Source organism: Lepidochelys kempii, chromosome 1 (assembly GCF_965140265.1).
Source record: "Lepidochelys kempii isolate rLepKem1 chromosome 1, rLepKem1.hap2, whole genome shotgun sequence".
NCBI lineage: Eukaryota > Metazoa > Chordata > Testudines > Cheloniidae > Lepidochelys > Lepidochelys kempii.
Window position 1 is genome coordinate 117151349 of NC_133256.1, and position 22402 is coordinate 117173750.

At 42.9% G+C, this 22402-nt stretch overlaps 1 protein-coding gene across 1 annotated transcript in view; it reads right to left on the minus strand.

Moving 5' to 3' along the window:
• The window catches only part of NPAS2 (neuronal PAS domain protein 2), a 204606-nt gene extending 185001 nt beyond the window's left edge, over positions 1-19605 (minus strand). Inside the window, exon 1 of the mRNA XM_073352007.1 lies at positions 18786-19605. Coding sequence (XP_073208108.1) covers positions 18786-19087 — 302 coding nt within the window. The 5' untranslated portion in view covers positions 19088-19605. The remainder of the gene's footprint in view (positions 1-18785) is intronic.
• Positions 19606-22402: the final 2797 nt, after the last annotated feature.

A 22402-nucleotide genomic window follows, 5' to 3' on the forward strand; every position in this document is an offset into this window, starting at 1 on the left:
GCTGCCTCTTTTGACTGCTTCTGTCATCCTTTTATTCAGGGAAAAAAGCCAGCCTTCACAGTTCAGTCTGCAAAACTTAAATTGATTTAGGTACCAAAATGATCTTTTCACCTCTTCCTTAAACCTGAAATGTGTTTGCCTCTAGTGAATGTTTTGCATCATGCAAAGGAAGAGGGGGGGAGGAGGGGTACTGTAAGGCCTCTGAGGAGCTAGCTTAAAAAATAGTTCTGCGAGATGGTCAGTTTTTGACTGAATAAGTAGAAAATAAATAAGCGAGTTCCAGTGCCTGGTATGTTGAATAGGCTTAATTGTTGATCTCACGCTTAGATCAACAGTAGGGTTTATAGAAAACAAAATGTTCCTCCAAAGCTTATACTGTACACCTTACAGAGGAGAGCTTACTTTAAGCCATACATTTTTTCTGTACTTTTATCCAGTTAGTAACCATTCTGTAGGTTTCTCCCCAGTCTCCTTGCCCAGCCATTCTGCAAGTTTACTCAGTGATGACAAAATCTTTTTTATTCTGTCAATCTTTTCCTTTTTGATCTGACATTTCTTGGATGACAGCGTCACAGTTTTCTTAGAGACCTCAAATCCAAACAATAACTAGGGAACTGTGGATTATTCTAAAGTAATTATGGTCAGGACTAACAGTGCTGCCGACTATTAAGGTTGCCAACACTTCCCATTATAAGCCCCTGTTTTCAGTTACTTATAACTTTACCAATTTTTAACCATTTGGATGTAAATTTTACATGCCAGATGTGTTCTTCAGGCTGATTTTTGGTCTTTAATTCTAGTGAAAATGGTTCAGACATTTCTGAAAATGCGGCTAGGGTAGAATACATTTTTTAAAAAAGCTGTTGGGTCCCCATGCTTTGGAGCAGGGATTTGAAATTTAGGGGGTAGGGGGTGACTTTTGTGTCAGGAATGTGCCTTTTGCTGTCCCCATGAAAACCTGCCTAAATTCAGCCTTTGAAATGCTCTGTAGAGACTTCTTAGATTTTGGAAGCTATCATCCTGAAGATTTCCTTTTGCACTGAGCATGCTCCATTCCAGGGCTCAGCAGGACTTCCCCTGCAATTGCAAATGTGGGCTGATGCAGGCCATGCCGGGTCCGCACACGTGAACAGAGAACGAGAAGACTGTCTCGTCTGTGCTCTTATGATCTCCCTGCTGAGCCCAGTCAGAATGGAGGATGAAGTTTCATGATTCAAATAGACAACAGCTGGACCTGCAGAGAGGGCAGGAGAAGTAAACTGGGACAAGAAGCTGGGAGGGGGAGTTGGGAGTGACAAAAACTGGGACTGGAAACTTGTAGGGGGAGATGAGAGAAACTGGGACTGGGAGTTGGGGTGGAGGAAAGATTGGGATTTGGAGTTGGGGTGGAGGGGTTGGCACTGGCTGAACGAGCAAACTGAGACTGAGAACCAGGAAGCCGAGGGGAAGGAGATGAGAGAAGACTGATCTGACAAGGAGCTGGGGTGAGGCAGGAGAACTGTGATTGGACAAAGAGATTAAGACAAGGAGCTGGTGGTGGGGGAGGGAGCATTGACATTAAAAAAGGAGCCTGGGGAGGGAGATTGGGACTAGAAGCCAGTGGGGATGGGCAATGTGGGCAGGAGGACAACTGGAAGCTGTGGGGGAGTGAGAGAGATCAGATGAGGAGCTGGGAATGGGGGAACTGGGAGTGGCTGGGCAAGAAGACTGGGACAAGGAGCCTTGAGGAGTGGGGATGGATCTGGGGATGGCTGGGCAAGCACATTCGGAGTTGGAGAGAGAGACTGGGATGGAGCGTCTGAAGAGGTGAGACTAGGACTTGCTGGACAAGGAGACTAGGACTGAGATGAGAAGCCTGAGGAGTCGAGACTGGGACTGGTAGTTAAGAAGAATGGAACTGGAGTGAGGAGCCAGGGCTGTGGAATAGATTGGATAGGAATGGGGGCAGACTGGAGGGGACGGTGCAGAAGGGGTCACACTTCGGGGGGGATGAGCAGAAGAGTGGAAAGAGTGCAGACTACGTGGCTCTGGGAAGAAGGATAAAGGAGTTGGAGGCGCAAGTGGTGTTCTCGTCCTTCCTTCCCGTGGAAGGAAAAGGCCTGGGTAGGGACCGTTGAATCGTCGAAGTCAACGAATGGCTACGCAGTTGGTGTGGGAGAGAAGGCTTTGGTTTCTTTGACCATGGGATGGTGTTCCATGAAGGAGGAGTGCTGGGCAGAGACGGGCTCCATCTTACGAAGAGAGGGAAGAGCATCTTTGCCAGAAGGCTGGCTAACCTAGTGAGGAGGGCTTTAAACTAGGTTCACCGGGGGAAGGAGACCAAAGCCCTGAGGTAAGTGGGAAAGCGGGATACCGGGAGGAAGCACAGGCTGGAATGTCTGTGAGGGGAGGGCTCCTGCCTCATACTGGGAATGAGGGGCGATCAACAGGTTATCTCAAGTGCTTATATACGAATGCACAAAGCCTTGGAAACAAGCAGGGAGAACTGGAGGTCCTGGTGATGTCAAGGAACTATGACGTGATTGGAATAACAGAGACTTGGTGGGATAACTCACATGACTGGAGTACTGTCATGGATGGTTATAAACTGTTCAGGAAGGACAGGCAGGGCAGAAAAGGTGGGGGAGTAGCACTGTATGTAAGGGAGCAGTATGACTGCTCAGAGCTCAAGTATGAAACTGCAGAAAAACCTGAGTGTCTCTGGATTAAGTTTAGAAGCGTGAGCAACAAGGGTGATGTTGTGGTGGGTGTCTGCTATAGACCACCGGACCAGGGGGATGAGGTAGATGACGCTTTCTTCCGGCAGCTCACGGAAGCTACTAGATCGCATGCCCTGATTCTCATGGATGACTTTAATTTTCCTGATATCTGCTGGGAGAGCAATACAGCAGTGCATAGACAATCCAGGAAGTTTTTGGAAAGCGTAGGGGACAATTTCCTGGCGCAAGTGCTAGAGGAGCCACCTGGGGGACTAACATGAAAGGGAAAGGAGTCCAGGAGAGCTGGCTGTATTTCAAGGAATCCCTGTTGAGGTTACAGGGACAAACCATCCCGATGAGTCGAAAGAAGAGTAAATATGGCAGGCGACCAGCTTGGCTTAATGGTGAAATCCTAGTGGATCTTAAACATAAAAAAGAAGCTTACAAGAAGTGGAAGGTTGGACATATGACCAGGGAAGAGTATAAAAGTATTGCTCGGGCATGTAGGAATGATATCAGGAGGGCCAAATCGCACCTGGAGCTGCAGCTAGCAAGAGATGTCAAGAGTAACAAGAAGGGTTTCTTCAGGTATGTTGGCAACAAGAAGAAAGCCAAGGAAAGTGTGGGCCCCTTACTGAATGAGGGAGGCAACCTAGTGACAGAGGATGTGGAAAAAGCTAATGTACTCAACGCTTTTTTTGCCTCTGTCTTCACTAACAAGGTCAGCTCCCAGACTGCTGCGCTGGGCATCACAAAATGGGGAAGAGATGGCCAGCCCTCTGTGGAGATAGAGGTGGTTAGGGACTATTTAGAAAAGCTGGACGTGCACAAGTCCATGGGGCCCGACGAGTTGCATCCGAGAGTGCTGAAGGAATTGGCGGCTGTGATTGCAGAGCCATTGGCCATTATCTTTGAAAACTCGTGGTGAACCGGGGAAGTCCCGGATGACTGGAAAAAGGCTAATGTAGTGCCAATCTTTAAAAAAGGGAAGAAGGAGGATCCTGGGAACTACAGGCCAGTCAGCCTCACCTCAGTCCCTGGAAAAATAATGGAGCAGGTCCTCAAAGAATCAATCCTGAAGCACTTGCATAAGAGGAAAGTGATCAGGAACAGCCAGCATGGATTCACCAAGGGCAAGTCATGCCTGACTAATCTAATCGCCTTTTATGATGAGATTACTGGTTCTGTGGATGAAGGGAAAGCAGTGGATGTATTGTTTCTTGACTTTAGCAAAGCTTTTGACACGGTCTCCCACAGTATTCTTGTCAGCAAGTTAAGGAAGTATGGGCTGGATGAATGCACTATAAGGTGGGTAGAAAGCTGGCTAGATTGTCGGGCTCAACGGGTAGTGATCAATGGCTCCATGTCTAGTTGGCAGCCGGTGTCAAGTGGAGTGCCCCAGGGGTCGGTCCTGGGGCCGGTTTTGTTCAATATCTTCATAAATGATCTGGAAGATGGTGTAGATTGCACTCTCAGCAAATTTGCGGATGATACTAAACTGGGAGGATTGGTAGATACACTGGAGGGGAGGGATAGGATACATAAGGACCTAGACAAATTGGAGGATTGGGCCAAAAGAAATCTGATGAGATTCAATTAGGATAAGTGCAGGGTCCTGCACTTAGGACGGAAGAACCCAATGCACAGCTACAGACTAGGGACCGAATGGCTAGGCAGCAGTTCTGCGGAAAAGGACCTAGGGGTGACAGTGGACGAGAAGCTGGATATGAGTCAGCAGTGTGCCCTTGTTGCCAAGAACGCCAATGGCATTTTGGGATGTATAAGTAGGGGCATTGCCAGCAGATCGAGGGATGTGATCGTTCCCCTCTATTCGACATTGGTGAGGCCTCATCTGGAATACTTTGTCCAGTTTTGGGCCCCACACTACAAGAAGGATGTGGACAAATTGGAGAGAGTCCAGCAAAGGGCAACAAAAATGATTAGGGGTCTAGAACACATGACTTATGAGGAGAGGCTGAGGGAGCTGGGATTGTTTAGTCTGCAGAAGAGAAGAATGAGGGGGGATTTGATAGCTGCTTTCAACTACCTGAGAGGTGGTTCCAGAGAGGATGGCTCTAGACTGTTCTCAATGGTAGCAGATGACAGAATGAGGAGTAATGGTCTCAAGTTGCAGTGGGGGAGGTTTAGGTTGGATATTAGGAAAAACTTTTTCACTAGGAGTTTGGTGAAACACTGGAATGCGTTACCTAGGGAGGTGGTAGAATCTCCTTCCTTAGAGGTTTTTAAGGTCAGGCTTGACAAAGCCCTGGCTGGGATGATTTAACTGGGAATTGGTCCTGCTTCGAGCAGGGGGTTGGACAGATGACCTTCTGGGGTCCCTTCCAACCCTGATATTCTATGATTCTAAGAGTCTGTGCCCACTACAGCACACTCCCCTCCCGAGCCTGCAATGGAACCCAGGAGTTCTCCACCATCAGGAAATACCTGTGAAACCCACTGGCAAAGTGTCCCATCTCCATCTAATACTGGTCCACGTAGAAGATGAAAAAAACCTATTACTGCTCTCAGTTACTTCATTAGGTCTGTGTCGTGGGATCTAAACAATGATGCTAATGAACCATGTAGGTGTCAATAGATGCCACATGATAAAATTTCTGATTTCAGTTTACTTTCTTAAAAACCTAGGAAATTTTCCACAAAAAACTACATTAAAAGAACATTAAGGTTGCAAAGTAAGCACTCAAAAGTTAGGAAATGCCAGACCCTTAATTCACCCCCCCACCTTGTGCATATGTATTATGATACAGGCTTTAATTACATGATAACATACTATTTTCCCCTGCCCACACTTCCCATCCCAACCGACTCCCAGTCCCAATATCCTTCCCTCTTTCTCACCAACAGAAGTTTGTCCAATCAAAGATATTACCTCACCCACTTTGTCTCTCTAATATCATGGGACCAATACAGCTACAACACTGCATATTGACAAAATAGTTTATATTTTTTACAAAAATCCTCCAAAACAAATGTAATACAAGGTCATTCTCCAAAGACTTAGCACACAGAATCAACATTTATCAAGCTGTTTAACAACAAATTGATAAATTAACACACAAATCACATCAGATATAACGTATGAGGAATTGGGAACACAATTTTCTTTCAGAGCTTGCAGAAGAGAAAATATTAAAAAGTTATAAAGCTGAAGAAACAAAATAAACGACTTCGAATTATAATACGCTCATATCATCCTTGTTATATACGGAGATATTAAAGGAGAAGATGGATAATAAAGCAAATGAATAGCCAAAAGTTCAGGGCAGCTAATATCCTCAGGACCATATCCAGATAAAGGGTAACTTCCAATTTGCTGGCTCAGAGAAGCATTTGGGCTCCTCTGTACTATATGAGACTGGGAGTGGCTAAGTCATTATGCAAGGTAACCTATTTCCCCTTGTTTTTTCCTACTCCCCCCCCCCCCCAGACGTTCTTGTTAAACTCTGGATTTGTGTTGGAAATGGGCCACCTTGATTATCATACACATTGTAAGGAGAGTGATCACTTTAGATAAGCTATTACCAACAGGAGAGTGGGATGGGGGGGGCGGGGGAGGGGGAAGAAAACTGGGTTTGTGCTGGAAATGGCCCAACTTGATTATCATACATATTGTAAGGAGAGTGATCACTTTAGATAAGCTATTACCAGCAGGAGAGTGGGGTGGGGGGAGAGAAAACCTTTTGTAGTGGTAAACACCCATTTTTTCATGCTTTGTGTGTATAAAAAGATCTTGTGTACTTTCCACAGTATGCATCCGATGAAGTGAGCTGTAGCTCATGAAAGCTTATGCTCAAATAAATTGGTTAGTCTCTAAGGTTCCACAAGTACTCCTTTTCTCTGTACTATACTGACTTTCAAAGGGTACTTCCCACTTACTAGCAGCCATGTAGTGCTTAACTTCGCTGCCTAGGACCACTCCTTTTCCATCTGCCCATCCTCATTGAAATCTACTTCCTGGCCTTGGTTCAGGATAGCACGTAACCATGTACTTAAGCCCATCTCTGTTCAGGAAAGCACTTGATCAACTTCAAGCACGTGTACTTAACTTTAAGTATGTACTTAAGTTTTTTCCTAAATAGGGTTACGTTCCTGAATTAGGGCCATGATGATGGGTATGCACAGAGCATGCTCAGGACATTCCCACAATGTTCTCATCTAGGGGGACTAAGCTAAGGAAGTGTGCACCCCAAAGACAAAGATTTCTCCCAGGATAACAGCTTTGAATTGGTCAGCCTGGAAGGTAGAAAAAAGGATCCACTGGATCAAAGAGATTATTCTTACCTTCCCCATGCCAAACAATGTTTTATTTATTTATTTATTTTACAAAAAATAGAAAATAAAATAGCAATAGACAAAGATAGGAGAGAACTGAAAAAGAGAGGAGGCAGACTCTCTCTCCTTCTCCAGTTACTGAGAAATGAGAGGTTCCATCACCCATCTTTCCTTTAAGACAACCTGTAGGGCACCTGGGATCAGTCCCTGTTGCTTACTTGGAAGAGCCATGGACTGAGAGAGATAGGAGATAACAGAATACAGGAGGGAAGGAGTTTATTTACAGGAGCTTCCTCCCTCCAAGCAGCTCCACAAATCCACAGCATGCAGGAGTGTTTTTAGATCCACCACAACAAGCTGATCTTTTCTCTACATACATTGGTCGTCGAGGAGCCAGGTAAAATGATCTATGGTCTCTGTGACTCAAGAACCCTATATACTTTTGTTGGATAGGCCCCTCATCATTGCCTTTGTGAGACTGTCATTTTAGCTGGGATTAATAGGGTGAAGAAAAAATGTTGTACACTGTTAACTGATTTTTTCAAATACACAAACCACTACAATGTTGGGGTATAGTATTAGTGAATCAGTCTTTCAGCCAAATTTATCTTTTGTGCAATTTCACTGAATAAAGAAATGCAGCTGTTAGTATGGGTGTGGATATTATTTGAGTAATTTTCTAAAATTCAAAAGAAAATCTGTATAATTTTGCTTTGAACAGGTTGAAGTCTTACTTTACGCTGAGGTCTTCAGATGAAATCACTGTATATAGTAAAAAGAACAGGAGTTTGTGGCACCTTAGAAACTAACAAATTTATCTGAGCATAAGCTTTCGTGGGCTTCAGCACACTTCATCGGATGCATAGAATGGAACATATGTAAGAAGATATAGATTATATGTATACATACATACATACATACATACAGAGAACACGAAAAGGTGAAAGTAGAGATACCAACTGTAAGAGGCTAATTAATTAAGATGAGCTATTATCAGCAGGAGGAAAAAAAACTTCTAGTGATAATCCAGATGGCCCATTTAGACAGTTAACAAGGTGTGAGGATACTTAACATGGGGAAATAGATTCAATATGTGTAATGACCCAGCCACTCCCAGTCTCTATTCAAACCCAAGTTAAAGGTATCTAGTTTGCAATCTAGTTTGCATATTAATTCAATGTGATATATGCCATCATGTTCCAGCAATGCCCCTCTGCCATGTACACTGGCCAAACCGGACACTCTCTACGCAAAAGAATAAATGAACACAAATCTGACATCAGGAATCATAACATTCAAAAACCGGTAGGAGAGCACTTCAACCTCTCTGGCCACTCAGTAACAGACTTAAAGGTGGCAATTTTGCAACAGAAAAGCTTCAAAAACAGACTCCAACGAGAAACTGCTGAACTTGAATTAATATGCAAACTAGATACCATTGTCTTGGGTTTGGATAGAGACTGGGAGTGGCTGGGTCATTACACATATTGTCATGTTCATATGTGTGTGTGTGTATATATATATATATATATCTTCTTACTATATGTTCCATTCTATGCATCCGATGAAGTGAGCTGTAGCCCACGAAAGCTTATGCTCAAATAAATTTGTTAGTCTCTCTAAGGTGCCACAAGTACTCCTGTTCTTTTTGTGAATACAGACTAACACGGCTGCTACTCTGAAACTTATATATAGTAAGCACTCCATATTGTTGTTCATTGTTTTTAACTCAGATAACACCTACCTAAGAAGCTGGGGCCAGAAATGTTCAAAAGTCCAAACCTGTACCCCTTTGTCATGCCGAACTCCATTTGATGTCAGTGGAAGCTTTGCCTTAATAAGGACTGCAGGATCAGGCCTCAAATGAAATTCTGCTTCCTAAGGGTTAAATACTGGCAAATTTGAATACCTGCAAGGTACTTGGTTGTTGAAAAGGTTGTACTGTATATTTTTAGAGGAAATGTGGATATTAGGGGCCTGACTCTCAGCGGGTTTTTTCATTTCAGTAATTGTAGTTGTTAAAATCAACTAAGCTATGCCAATTTACAGCAGCTGAAAACCTGGCCCTTGTGCTTGAGAGAAACAGGAAAGATTAAACTGATTATTATCACTTTGAGACCAATCAGATTGAGGGCTGAGTATTACGGATCTTATTCAGGCAAAATTTCCACTGACATTAATGGCAGTCAAAAAAATTCAGTGGCAATATACGGTGTAACGGAGACTTTCTAGTCTTTATTGTAAAAACAACATAATTGTTAAAACAATAACTTGTATGACTAATCTTTGTGCTCTGCATTACTCTTCCTGAAATTGTTGGAAATACAACCAGCATGTTTCAATTAGAAAAGAACTGTTGTTTGATTGGGATATCTAGTTGGACATATTACATTGCAGAAACACTGAGGAAATACAATATGTAAATAAGAAAATGGCTTTTTTTTTAAAGGCTTATTAGTGTACCTGAAAATGTAGCACAAGATCACTAAAATATGAGAAATAGAAAAAAAAATTCTTTGTAACTGAAGAGGAAGCAATATAGATGTTGGTCTGATGAACAGGATGGAGTTACTGAAAGGGTAAAGAATGCCCTTGGGCCATACAGAAATAATAAAACAACTTTTTCTGTTACCATAAATTGAAGAAACTTTCACTAGAAGTACAAATGCCATATGGATTTATCTAACGTAAAGCCTCTAATTTAAAACCTTTTTCTGTTTCGGATGAGAAAACCAGAAATAGACAAAATGCCAGAAGTAGAATCTGCAGACTTTTTCCACAAGGCCCAGAGAAGAAGATACATCTAGTTAGAACAGAAACAATATCCTGCCCCCTAATTGATAACTTTGAAAAAACAAAGGTTATGAATAATGAGATGCAATATCTGTCAACTCCTGCAACTGGAAAATGAATTCCAATTATTCTGTACAATACAAGAGGTAATGTTAAATATCACAAGTCAGACTCATGAGAGTATTCCCACTTCAGTCATTGGAACTACTGTGCAAGCAAGCCTTGAACGGTCAAGCCATTTGTTGTATTTGACTAAAGTCAGATAACCCAGCAATGTTAAGTTTCATCGAGTTTGATTCAGAGGCTCTACAGCTTTGTACAGAGGCTCTACAGAGGCTTTGTTGATTAAGACAGCCAAAGTGAGAGCTTCATTCTGAAAAGAAGCTCTCAATGTAAAAAGTTGCTTGGAGTCTCAAAGTGTGAATTAAGAGAAAATATGGTGAACAGTTCATCAACAGCAAAATATCAAAATTAAATCAAACCCAATATGATTGTGTCAAAAACTTTTTCTGCAAAAATTTATTTTCAAGTGATCAATTTCAATTTTTCTCCCAGTGATTCCACTTACCCAGGGAGGTCCAGTTTTTTTAAAGAAAGGAACATAAAAATATGAAGTTTAAATAATGAAGTACATGCTTTCTTAAAACAGAATAAATCATAGTGTGACAAAGTTCCTCCTCTACCTTGGTGGGTCCTGCGCTTATTGGCGGATTTTGCTTGCCTCTAAGTTTCACGGCAGCCCTCAGTTTGGCCACTTTCATGGCTCATATCTGCCGTTCACTTAGATATCCTCATCACTGGCCAACATGGGGGGAAAAAGAGTAAGAACAATCCCCGCAGTTTCTGCTGATCCACCATGTGGGTCGGGGACCAGCTCAGAGACCTTCACCTCTGGTGGAAGCTTCTGTGTTGGGTCAGAAGTTGGGAGGTTTGGGCGGAACCTGGGCCCGCCCTCTACCCCGGCTTCCAACCCAGGGCCCTGTGGACTGCAGCTGTCTAGAGTGCCTTCTGGAACAGCTGCGCAACAGCTATAATTCCCTGGGCTACTTCCCCTTGGCCTCATCCCAACATCTTCTTTGTCCTCACCACAGGACCTTCCTCCTGATGTCTGTTAACACTTGTACTCCTCAGTCCTCCAGCAGCACGTCCTCTCACTCCCAGCTCCTTACGCGCACACCTCACTAACTGGAGTGACAGCCTTTTTAAACCAGGTGTCCTGATTAGCCTTAATTAATTCTAGCAGCTTCCCAATTGGCTACAGGTGTCCTAATTAGCCTGCCTGCCTTAATTAGTTCTAGAAAGTTCCTGAGTGTTCTGGAATAGTCCCTGTTATTTTACCCAGGGAAAAGGGACCTGCTTAACCTGGAACTAATGTATCTACCTTCGACCACTCTCTTGTAGCCATCTGGCCTGACCCTGTCACAATAGTGAGACTTGTAAGAGTGACTGCCAAATTAGAACCTAAATTTGTCGAAAAAATATTTTCTAACTCCAAGCTTTATTTTGTATATTTTATTTTTAACTTGATTGAATGTTAATTACAGAGCACCCAAGAACCTTTACTGTTGTTCAATAGACTGAACAATCTGACAGCTCTCTGAAAAAGAGATGTCTATTTGTTCAATAGAATCAGTGTCCAAAACACTGTTTCACTATCACCATTGGGGAGTGTGGTTAATGTTGCTTATTAAATAACACAAAAACAGCATGAACAAGAAATACAAAACTCAAGAGTGCTTTTAGATACAGTACACCTAGGTATAATGCCCTTTATTACCATACCGTAAAAAAAAAGGGGGCAGGGGGAGATGTTGTATATTTATGGACAATTTTTATCCAGGGTTGAGCCCAAGGGGCTCTGGGGCTGACAGCTGGGAGCCCGGAGCCCCGCTTCTGCAGGGGGCTGACAGCTGGGAGCTCTTCCGCCAGGGGTTGAAGTTGCAGAGGTCACCAAAGATGACCAACTTGTAGCCTTAATTATTATTAATTAGTTAATTAAGCTAACACCTCTATCCAAAGCGACTTCATTAACTCACTCCCGCAGTTTATGGTTCGTTCTGATTGTCCTTTTGCTATAATGAACCCCTGGCTATAACGAACAAAAGGCCTGGATCCTGACAGGTTCGTTATAGCTAGGGTGGATTGTATTTTGTTTTCCCCCAACTGCTTATACAACAACACTCTAACATGCAAAAGTATGAGAGTCTGCTGTTTTATTTTATAATATCAGGATGGATAAAAATCAATTATTTTAAAATATTGGGTTTTTTTAATCAGATATTTTTATTTAAATTAAATATAGGGTTTTTAAAATAAATCTATTTAAACTTAAATTTGAAATTGACAATTTATGTTAAAGTCTTAACTATTAAAATAATGTAAATTAAAAACAATAAATATTGAGCAGTACCTCTGTCAAGTTTTAAATACTGCAGAATCAAACCACTGAACTGGTTGAAGTCACTGACTAAGCTCCTATAACCAGAATTGGTTGGCATTCTAAACTAGCTTTTGACAGTGGTAGCCTTTTCTGCAGGAATAGGGAGAATATTTTTTTCATTTCAGTTTATTCAGCTAGTTCAGTTTAATGCCTAGTTCATTTAAAGTTAAGAAACAAAGTGGGAGTTGAAAAAAGCAGGAGAGCTTGTTTTTCTCCTCCAGTGTATGAAGAAAAACTAGGTGTGATGGGATGAGATCTACTGGTTTTAAAATCTTGAAGGAGATGGTGACCAGAAGCAAATCAGGTCAATTCATTAACTACAGATATTTCCTTTGTGTAATAAATGAGTTTTGAATGTAGAATATGTTTTGATAAACTTTTTTTCTTATGTACCCAGCATATTTAAGTTTGATTTAAAAAAATTAATACTGTGTTTTTGTGCATTTTTGATTGAATTTGAATTTCCATTCACATAGACTTGACACAAATCACAAGTAAAAAATTAGTCATATTCTGGTAAATAAGAAATGCATATTTCACTATTTTCTAACATACTAAAAAAATCTAAAAGTTAAGAATCTGAATAAACGTTAGTTAAGCTATATAATTGCTTCATTAAATGTTTATAGATGTAGTATATCCTCCTGGTTAGCAAAAAGAAGCACCAAATTTAGAATAAAGGATATAGTTAGTTACAATGCAACCTGTTTTAATTAACCAGTGAGAATCAACCTTTCTTTAGGAAAATAAAAAGCACAAATACAACACATGATTAAAATTGATCACTTAAATCAAGGTTTCCTGTTTGTTGATTTAAATCATGATTAAAATTGGTGATTTAAATCTTTTTGATTTCAATCAATCCATCCAATAGAATATAGTCGTGTGTGTGTGTACGCGCGCATTTGCTTCTTTGAAAAACTGCCAACTTTGGTGTCTGTGCCAGAAAACAGAGTGGTGGTAACGCCTGATTAAAAATAGTGAGAGACTGTTTATTTAAAAAATCAGGATGAATTCATCTAAAAGCTAGCAAATATCATCAGAATGACTTTAATTTTAAAAATTACTATTTTGCCATCAAGAAGCTGGCAACAATATAAAGTCTTTAGATAAAAAAGGTAAATTTTGTTCATTATGATAAAAATAGTCTAGTATTTAAAAATATACTTGGTCGCCACATAGGCTACAGTGCATGGGCCCTGCCTAAACAGATTGCTGCAGGAGATGTGCATCTTTGGAGCCACATTGGCTCACATGTTTTGGGACTTATATAATAACAACTTCTCAAAAATTATTTCCCAGAACTACATTTGGGATATAACCCTTCATCTCAGAAACTCTCCAACTCAAGGAAAGCTTGGTTCTCTAGAACAGTGCTTGTAGCCCAATGACTCATATTGCTCAGATGGAAGAGCAGACTGCTTCTGGGGATAAAAGCTTGGCACAGCGACTTGGCTGACCTGGCAGCTAAAAAGCAGGTAACATTTCAAAGAGGGACCTCACACAAATTTGAAAAGATTTGGTATAACTTTTTAGAAATCTTTGATTAATTCCTAGTGTATAGAAACCAAGCGGTCACTCTCTGTTCCCTTCCTGCCCCCTTCCTTCCTTTCCTTTCCCCCAACTAAGTCAACTGGGCTCCAGGCAAGCCCAGCAGTCCACAGTGAATCACAGAGCAGGACCAGAGCCTTATATTATGAATAAATATTGTGACATACAAGATAATAACACGATACCAGCAAGACTAATACCTCTAAAAGAAAAGTAGTACTAGTGGCACCTTAGAGACTAACCAATTTATTTGAGCATAAGCTTTCGTGAGCTACAGCTCACTTCATCGAATGCATTCAGTGGAAAATACAGTGAGGAGATTTATATACACACAGAACATGAAAAAATGGGTATTATCATACACACTGTAAGGAGAGCGATCGCCCAAGATGAGCTACCACCAGCAGGAGAGTGGGGGGGGCGGGGAGGGGAGGGGAGAGGGAGAAAACCTCCTGCAGTGACAATCAAGGTGGGCCACCCCCAGCAGCCAACAGGAACGTCCGAAGAGCAGTGGGGGGCGTTCATGGGGTTGGAATTGATTTGCAAACTGAATACAATTAACTTGGGCTTGAGTGGAGACTGGGAGTGGATGTGTCATTGCACGGGGTGAAACTGTTTCCCCATGTTTGTTTCCCCAGTTTTATTTTTTAAAACTTAATTAAGCTGTCTCATAACAAATCTGTTAAAAGGGTACTGTCAGCTTGAATTGACTTCCACAGAACTACTTGTGTGAGAGAACTTATTCACAAAAATAAGTATATGAAGGATCTAACCCTAATTTTATAATAAACAATTTTTTATAAAACCTAGGGCCAACAGGAAAACATAACTGAAATACAGAAACTGCTATGTTTACACAAATAAATATTCCTTTGCAGAATCTGAAACTCAAACATTGCAGCACTAGAAACCTGAAAGTGAAACTAACTATAAACAAATGTAAAACCAAAAATTCAATAAAATTCTACATTGTCCAGGATGAGATGAGAGAAATACAGAAAGTAAACACAGAAAATACATAGTGACAAATACATTGGATTTTAAAAATTCTTTTACTTTTAATAATTACAGTAATAATATGGGTAATTGGTATGTAGGCTGAAAATTATATGTTTAAACAAATATTTATTTAACTGACAGTAGCCTCTTCAAATCTTTACACTCATCATATAAAACCCTACATGAAAAGAATATTAAGGTTACCAAGTCAAGCGCTCAAAAGTTAGGAAATACCACAATTAAGGCTGCCCACGTAACCTTAATTTAGCCCCTTTGTGATATATCCTTTAATTACATCACCACATACTATTTTTCCATAAGATTTTGCAAGTTTAATGTTCTTTTAATGTACTTTTATGTAATTTCCTAAGATTTTTAAAAACAAAGAATTGAAAAAAACAAAAATTCCATCATGAAGCACAGTGAGCCCCACATGGGTCATCAGCAGGGTTGGGACCACAGCAAAGTTCTCTACCACTAGAGTTAACAGAGTAACTGGTAGCAATAGAAGGTTATCATCTTCTATGCAGCCCTGCCAGTAGAAAAGGATGAAGACATACACTTTGCCAGTAGCTTTCACAACAGATTGCTATCAAAGAAATGTTACGACTCCAGAATAATGGGTTTAATTCCAGGTTCTGGAGGGGAATGTGCTCTAATCATTACAGATCCTTCTGTACCTGTCCTCTCCAGCTTCTGCCCGTCTCTTTCCCGGCTGCTATCCACTCGGGTTCCTTCCCCTCCCCTGACTCCCAACCTTGCCTCTGTTCTGCTACTCCCAACCCATTTTCATTCCTGCCTTTCCCCATTCCCAGTTCTTGCCCTACTCCACCTCTTGTTCCCATTCTCCTCCCCATCTTCTGACCCCCTCAACTCCTGTCCTGTCCCACACTTCTGCTCCTGACCCCTGCATGCCCAAATCCTCCCTCCCTGCATCCCTTTCTCCTCTCCCCACTACTTATCACTCCTCTGCATTTGAGCATAGCTGTTTCCTCCATCTCTTCCCCTGCGCCAGCAGGGGAGCACTAACAGCACATAAGAGACAGCCTTCCTCCTCTCAGTTCTGGTGCTCAGCACCATTGCAGCCACTGGAAATGAGGAGGAGCAACCACAGGGAAGACGCCTGCTCAGCCCCTGCAGCCTTAGGTTGGAGGATGCTCAGTCGCTCTGTGGAGATGGCACATACATAGAGTGGAGCTGTGAGGAGATGGAGCATGCTCAGCACAGAGTCTTCAGAAAATTTAGCAGCTGAACTCTAACAAGTCTCCACCGAGCATGTGCAAATTGAGGATTTTTAAAAGCTTATAACTTGGCCAAATTTGCATACATTTTCACAGAAGCAACAAAAGGTACATCCCTGCCACCGGGGTGACATCCCTGCCAAATTTCAATTCCCTGCTCAAAGTCATGGAGGCATTAGAGCTTCCCAAAGAAATGGTTGTACGATTTTTGGTTTTTTAACATGGACAAAATAATATATTTTTCCCTAATATCATTCTCAGAAGTGACTGGACTATTTTAGCTCAAAATTAAAAATAAATAAATAAAAAATCAGCCATAGGCAGACACCAACATGGAAAATTTCAGCCCAAAACATTTACTTTTCATAAAGTTAAGCAGTTGAAAACAGAGGTTTATAATGGCAAGTGTTGGGCAACCCTAACTATAGAGGTCACTCCTTGCACTACTTTTAATTAAGTTACAGAAAAACTTGTTGAAAATTTTACTGAAAAGAAGATGAAATCATAGCTCTGTATCTTAAAATACAAGAACAGACAAACAGTGTTAGTGTTAGGTTCATGAAATATATTATTGGCCCCAAACCCTCACACATGCAGGTTACTCATGGGTACTCACATGAGTAACAAACTGGACACCATTAAATTAGGCTTGAATAAGACTGGGAGTGGATGACAGGTTTCAGAGTAACAGCCGTGTTGGTCTGCATTCGCAAAAAGAAAAGGAGTACTTGTGGCACCTTAGAGACTAACCAATGAAGTGAGCTGTAGCTCACGAAAGCTTATGCTCAAATAAATTGGTTAGTCTCTAAGGTGCCACAAGTACTCCTTTTCTTTTTGGGAGTGGATGAGTCATTACACTAACTAAAAACTATTTCCCCATGCTAATTTTTCCCCTACTGTTACTCACACCTTCTTGTCAACTGTTTGAAAGGGGCCATCCTGATTATCAGTACAAGTTTTTTTTCTCCTGCTGATAATAGCCCACCTTAATTGATGAGTCTCATTAGAGTTGGTATGGCAACACCCATTTTTTCATGTTCTCTGTATATATCTCCCTACTGTATTTTCCACTGCATGCATCCGATGAAGTGGGTTTTAGCCCACGAACGTTTATGCCCTAATAAATTTGTTAGTCTCTAAGGTGCCACAAGTACTCCTTGTTCTTATTACTCCTAAATGCACTCTGGTTGTTTGGGCCCTTTGTTAGGCAGCCAATAGGTGTCAGAAACAGACACAGATCAATGGATGAGCTGATTACATCATGAAACTACAATCACTAATTATTTAATCTAACTAAACAAACATCACTATGGGATACAAATTAGCATTTCATACATGAGTGAAGGAGACAATTTTCCACTTCAAGGTACAGCCACAGTGGACACTTGTTGAATTTGTACACTTAAAGCTCAATTTATGCATGCCCACACTAAGGGGTTTTATAGTCTTTCTCAGATTTAGTACCATAAAAAGATTAAAGTTCCTCTGCTGGCTATAATATTTATAACAGCTAATTATTTCTAAATCACTGGAGTGAAAGGAAGATACCCTGTACGCAGTTAAGGAATATCAAGTTTTTGGATTAGCATCCTCACTAATTGCTAAGTTTCAGAGTAACAGCCCTGTTAGTCTGTATTCGCAAAAAGAAAAGGAGTACTTGTGGCACCTTAGAGACTAACCAATTTATTTGAGCATAAGCTTTCGTGAGCTACAGCTCACTTCATCGTAAATTGGTTAGTCTCTAAGGTGCCACAAGTACTCCTTTTCTTTTTACTAATTGCTAAATCACTCCACTGCCCTGACAGGAAAAGAGCATTACACAGCTCTTTAGGAAACAAATTCCATGTTGTTAGAAGTCTATTTAGCACCTTTTTTTCTGGTCTGCAAACTAAAAGAAAACTAGAAGAAAACTGACAAATGGTTTAAATTAAAAGAAGCTCTTGGCAAATGACAACCTTGTGGCCCACTCCAGGAACCCTTCCTCAGCCAAAACTCTCACTGACCTTAATGGGAGCTTTGCTTGAATAAGGACTGCAGGTTCAGTGCCCAGATCACTGTTCAGTCCTGTATGAATGCAGCCACAAAATAAGATGACAAATTGCAACCATATGATAATATTCGAGGCAATGGGACCATCAGTGCTTTCCCAACTCACTGTCCATGTTCAAGCCAAATACTCAAAAATTAAAACGAACACCTTTGTGTGTGTGTGTATGTGTGTGTGTTTTCTGAATGGACAGTAGCTGACAACCCAAGTTCTCGCTGACACCTCCTACTGCCAGAGGTGATGTCCATTAAAATGCAAACCACCGGCTGTACAGCGTCCTGGCATGGGTGAGTAACCCAGAATACACAACCTCCGCCCGGCTAGCCAGGAAGGGAAGCTCGTGCCTGAGGCTGTGTACATGTGCCTCTGACGGAGGGCCACGGGCTCTCAAAGCCCGCCGCACACAGTACGAAACCCTGGCTTGGGCGGCTTGGGGCAGAGCCCTGAGGGCTCAGTCTCCGCTCCCTTTTGGTCGGGCGGGGGCAACCGGCCATGCCCAGGCAGAGTGGAGCTGTGCGGGCGTCCACACGCGTGTGCCCGTGCGTCTGCCTGCCCCTAAGGGCGCGGAAAACGCGAGGAGTGTGAGCGGGGCTGACCCAGCGGTGTGTGTGTCAGAGTGCCCGCACACACCCACCCGCACACCCCCCCACGCTGAAGCCAGTTCCCCCGGCTCGCTGGCTGTCCCCGTCCCCCCCCGCGTGGAGCGGCGGGCTGCGCCTTACCTGGGGCGCTGGGGGCGGCGGGCCGGCTGAGCCCAGCCGCTGCCGCTGCCGCTGCTGCTGTCCGCTGTGGCGACCTGAGCGCGGGAGCCGCGGCCGCTCTGACACTGGCTGCTGGGTCTGTGGTGCCTCCCGGTGCCGCTGCGGCTGCGGCGGCGGCGGCTCCACGCGCGCAGGGGGCCAGGCTCCGGAGCCGGCAAACTCGTCCTCGCACACGACAAGCCCGGGGGTCTGGCCGCCGCCGCCGCCGCCTTCCTGCTGCTGCTGCTGCTGCTGCCGCCGCCGCTGCCCCCGCTGTATCTCATGGTGCAAGGGGACGCCGCATGCCGAGCTCCCGCTTGCCCGCCGCACCGCACAGAGACACGCGGCAGCGCGGGCTCTACCGGAACCGCCAACCAGCCGGCACCCCGGGCTGCTGCGGGGCGAGGAGGAGGAAGTCGCGGGGCAGGGGGGCTGCTGGCTGGGGCCAGTCCTGGGGCATTAAGTTAGATGTACCGCGGGGAGAGGCAGGGAGGCTGCAATCCCGGGACTTCTCCTTAAAGTTGGTGCCCCGGGGGCGAGGAGGGAGCATCCTCCCAGCAAATCCTGCAGCGACCCCCACCCCCGCTCAGCAGAGCTTTTGGGGCGCAGCCCTGCCTGCGCCCGGTGATCATCGGGGTGTTAGCGCCTGGTTGCCGAATTAGCTGGAGGGGGAGGCGGCGGCGGCTGCTTCTATAATCGGACTCTCTTGCAAGGAAAACGTAGCTGGGCTGTAAAATTGGTCTGGGCTGAAAAGGGACCCGGTGATCGCTTCCCGTCTCCCCCCTTTTGAAGAGCGGGTGGTTTTGCTTTTGGGAGGAAAAGGGTGGGGAAGAGAAAGCTGCAGAGAGAAGGAGAGGAGCGCTCCCTCCCCTGCCTCCCCTCTGCACAAGTGCAGGAAATGTTCCACTGACCTACATATTTTTCCAAACATACGTGACCTTTTTTCTCTCTCCCTCCCACCCCCTTTCTGTGGGAGGAGACAGGCGAGGATCCAAGAAAAGGAGACGCTGTAGCGAGAGAAAGCACAGAAGAAGAAAAAACAGGGAGGGTTTCTCCACAATGCCGAGAGCAAATATCAACTTGGCTGTATTTATACATATGCACAGCACAGTGAAGGACAGAGCATACAGCGGCAGTTGATCTTTGCTAATTCTGCGGTGTTCCTGATCCTAAGGAACGATCGCAGTTTAACCTGGCCAGAAAATGTAGAGTGTGGGTTTAAACTCTCTCTCTATGCCTCTCTCCTGCTATAGTGCCCAGGTTAGAGAGAGTAGGATCGCTGTACCCTACAACCCTCTGCTATATGCACACTTTACAAACAATGATAATCTGAGCCTTTCATCTGATGATCCCTTTTATAAATATTAATTATTTAAACCTCATAACACCAAGGAGAGATGTAAATATCACTCCTCCCCTTTTATAATTGAGGAAGCTGAAGCACAAAGACTCAACTCCAAGACCATCCTTCTCACCCCTTATAGGAAGTGAGGACCCTCAGGTTTAGCCAACTAAAACCCAACAAGCTACTTATGGCAGAAGTGTTAAATACCATATTTTCACTAACAGCCCAGTCTTCAAAGGCACAATTCTTAAACTGAAGAGTAACCTCACAAACCTCTGATCCACAACTAGGAGAAATATTCCGATCCCATGAAAAGGCATAGCAGCACAAAACAGTGTATCCTTGCCTCCTCCCTGTCTAAATCTTGATGGCTATCTCCCAATACATGAGATTAATTGACTATCCTATGACCTCAGGATAACAGGGCATGGTCCATAATGGGGACTATGGGCCCTGCCCCCATTTAAGTTAATAGGGGCTTTGCTATAGATTTCAGTGGGAACAGTATCAGGCCATAGAACTCCATTACCTAAAGCAAGGTTCTCAGCTATTACAGGCATAAACAGTAACTCCTTATTTGGTTATGCAACTCCACACCGTCAATTAGAGCAAAACCTTTACAGAGAGCTCTTTTTTGTAAAGTAGGTCATTCTCTTTATTTCCCACTTGTATTATTTTTGTCTAATACTCCTTCTGAAAAGTGGCCAGTGAGATATAAGGAAATGTGTTAGATCCTAGGAGAAGCTGTTTATTTTTAGGCTTGCTCCTGATTTGCTGCGCTTTCTGATGCTGAGTATGATATATTTGAAACGTTAGTTTGAATTGCCAAACTATGGAAAATTTTGCACTCTTTAGTCAGGCACTTTTGTACTCTCCCTTCTAGCACAGTTTTAACATGACTAATGTTAAAAGGGTGAAGCAGTGTATTTATAATCAGATTAAATACAAAACTTGAAAAAGCTCCTCCCTTCCTTTGGATGGAACCCAGCATTTTCCCCCCCTTTGGAAATTGCCAAACAATGGTTAAATGATCCTCTGGCAAACTAAAAGTGTGTGAGGGAATAAAGCATCATATGAGGAGTGGAGCAGAAGACATTTTTTGTTTCTGATGTATTTTCCCCTGTGTTGCACAATAAGGTATCGCATAAAGTCTGCAGGCCTTGTAAGGTCATGAAAAAAGAGATGTCCTATGATTGCATACCACATGATTTGGTATCCCAGTCCTTTTGCACAAATACCCAAATCCCTCCAGAACATGACCACGTATTTTCAAAATCTGTAGAACAGAATGCCTTGTGGAATATGCACCATTGAGCTGGGAAGGGCAATCTGCAAGACACAAGTGAATATACACAAAATTAGAATGCAGACATTAATTAACATTATCCTGCAGAAGGTGATAACTTTTAGTGCACAAATAAAAAAGTGAAGCTGGTTTACATTTGTTATTTAATTCATACATTACATCTCATATGTAACACTGGGGTGGCTAGTAAAATGCAGATTTGCCAAAAGTAGAGCAAGAATTTCTCTTGATGTATTCATTGACTGATACTTTAAATTGCATTGTGAAAACAATAACCATTAAAAAACTAATTAGAACTTGTATTGAGGTAATTATAAATTGTTATAGTTTAATTATGGAAAGTACCTTTCCTGCTTAGACTTGATACCACATATAAGAACTCCAGAAAATTGCTTTCCAGCCATGAGAGATGCATGACCCAAAGTAGCAATCCCATTTGTTCCAACTAGAAGTTGGCCCATAAGAGTCTTATTCATAGCCTTTAAGGCCAGACAGGACCATCATGATCTAGTCTGACCTCCTGCACAGTGCAGGCCACAGAACCTCAGCCACCCATTCCTGTGGTTGTCCTATAACCTCTGGCTGAGTAACTGAAGTTCTCACATCTTGATTTAAAGACTTTGAGTTCCAGAGAATCCACTATTTACTACCTAGTTCAAACCGGCAAGTGATCTCTGCAGAGGAAGAGGGAAAAAAAAACCAACCCCAGGGTCTCTTTCAATGTGACCTGAGGGAAAATTCTTCCTGACCCCAAATATGGTGATCAATTAGACCCTGAGCATGTGGTCAAGAACCATCGGACACACACCTGGGAAAGAATTCTCTGTAGTAACTCAGAGCCCTCCCCATCTACTGACCTATGTCCAGCAGCTGGAGACATTTGCTCACAGCAGTCGCAGATGGGTCATATGCTAGTGTAGGCAACCTCATCATACCATCCCCCCCAAA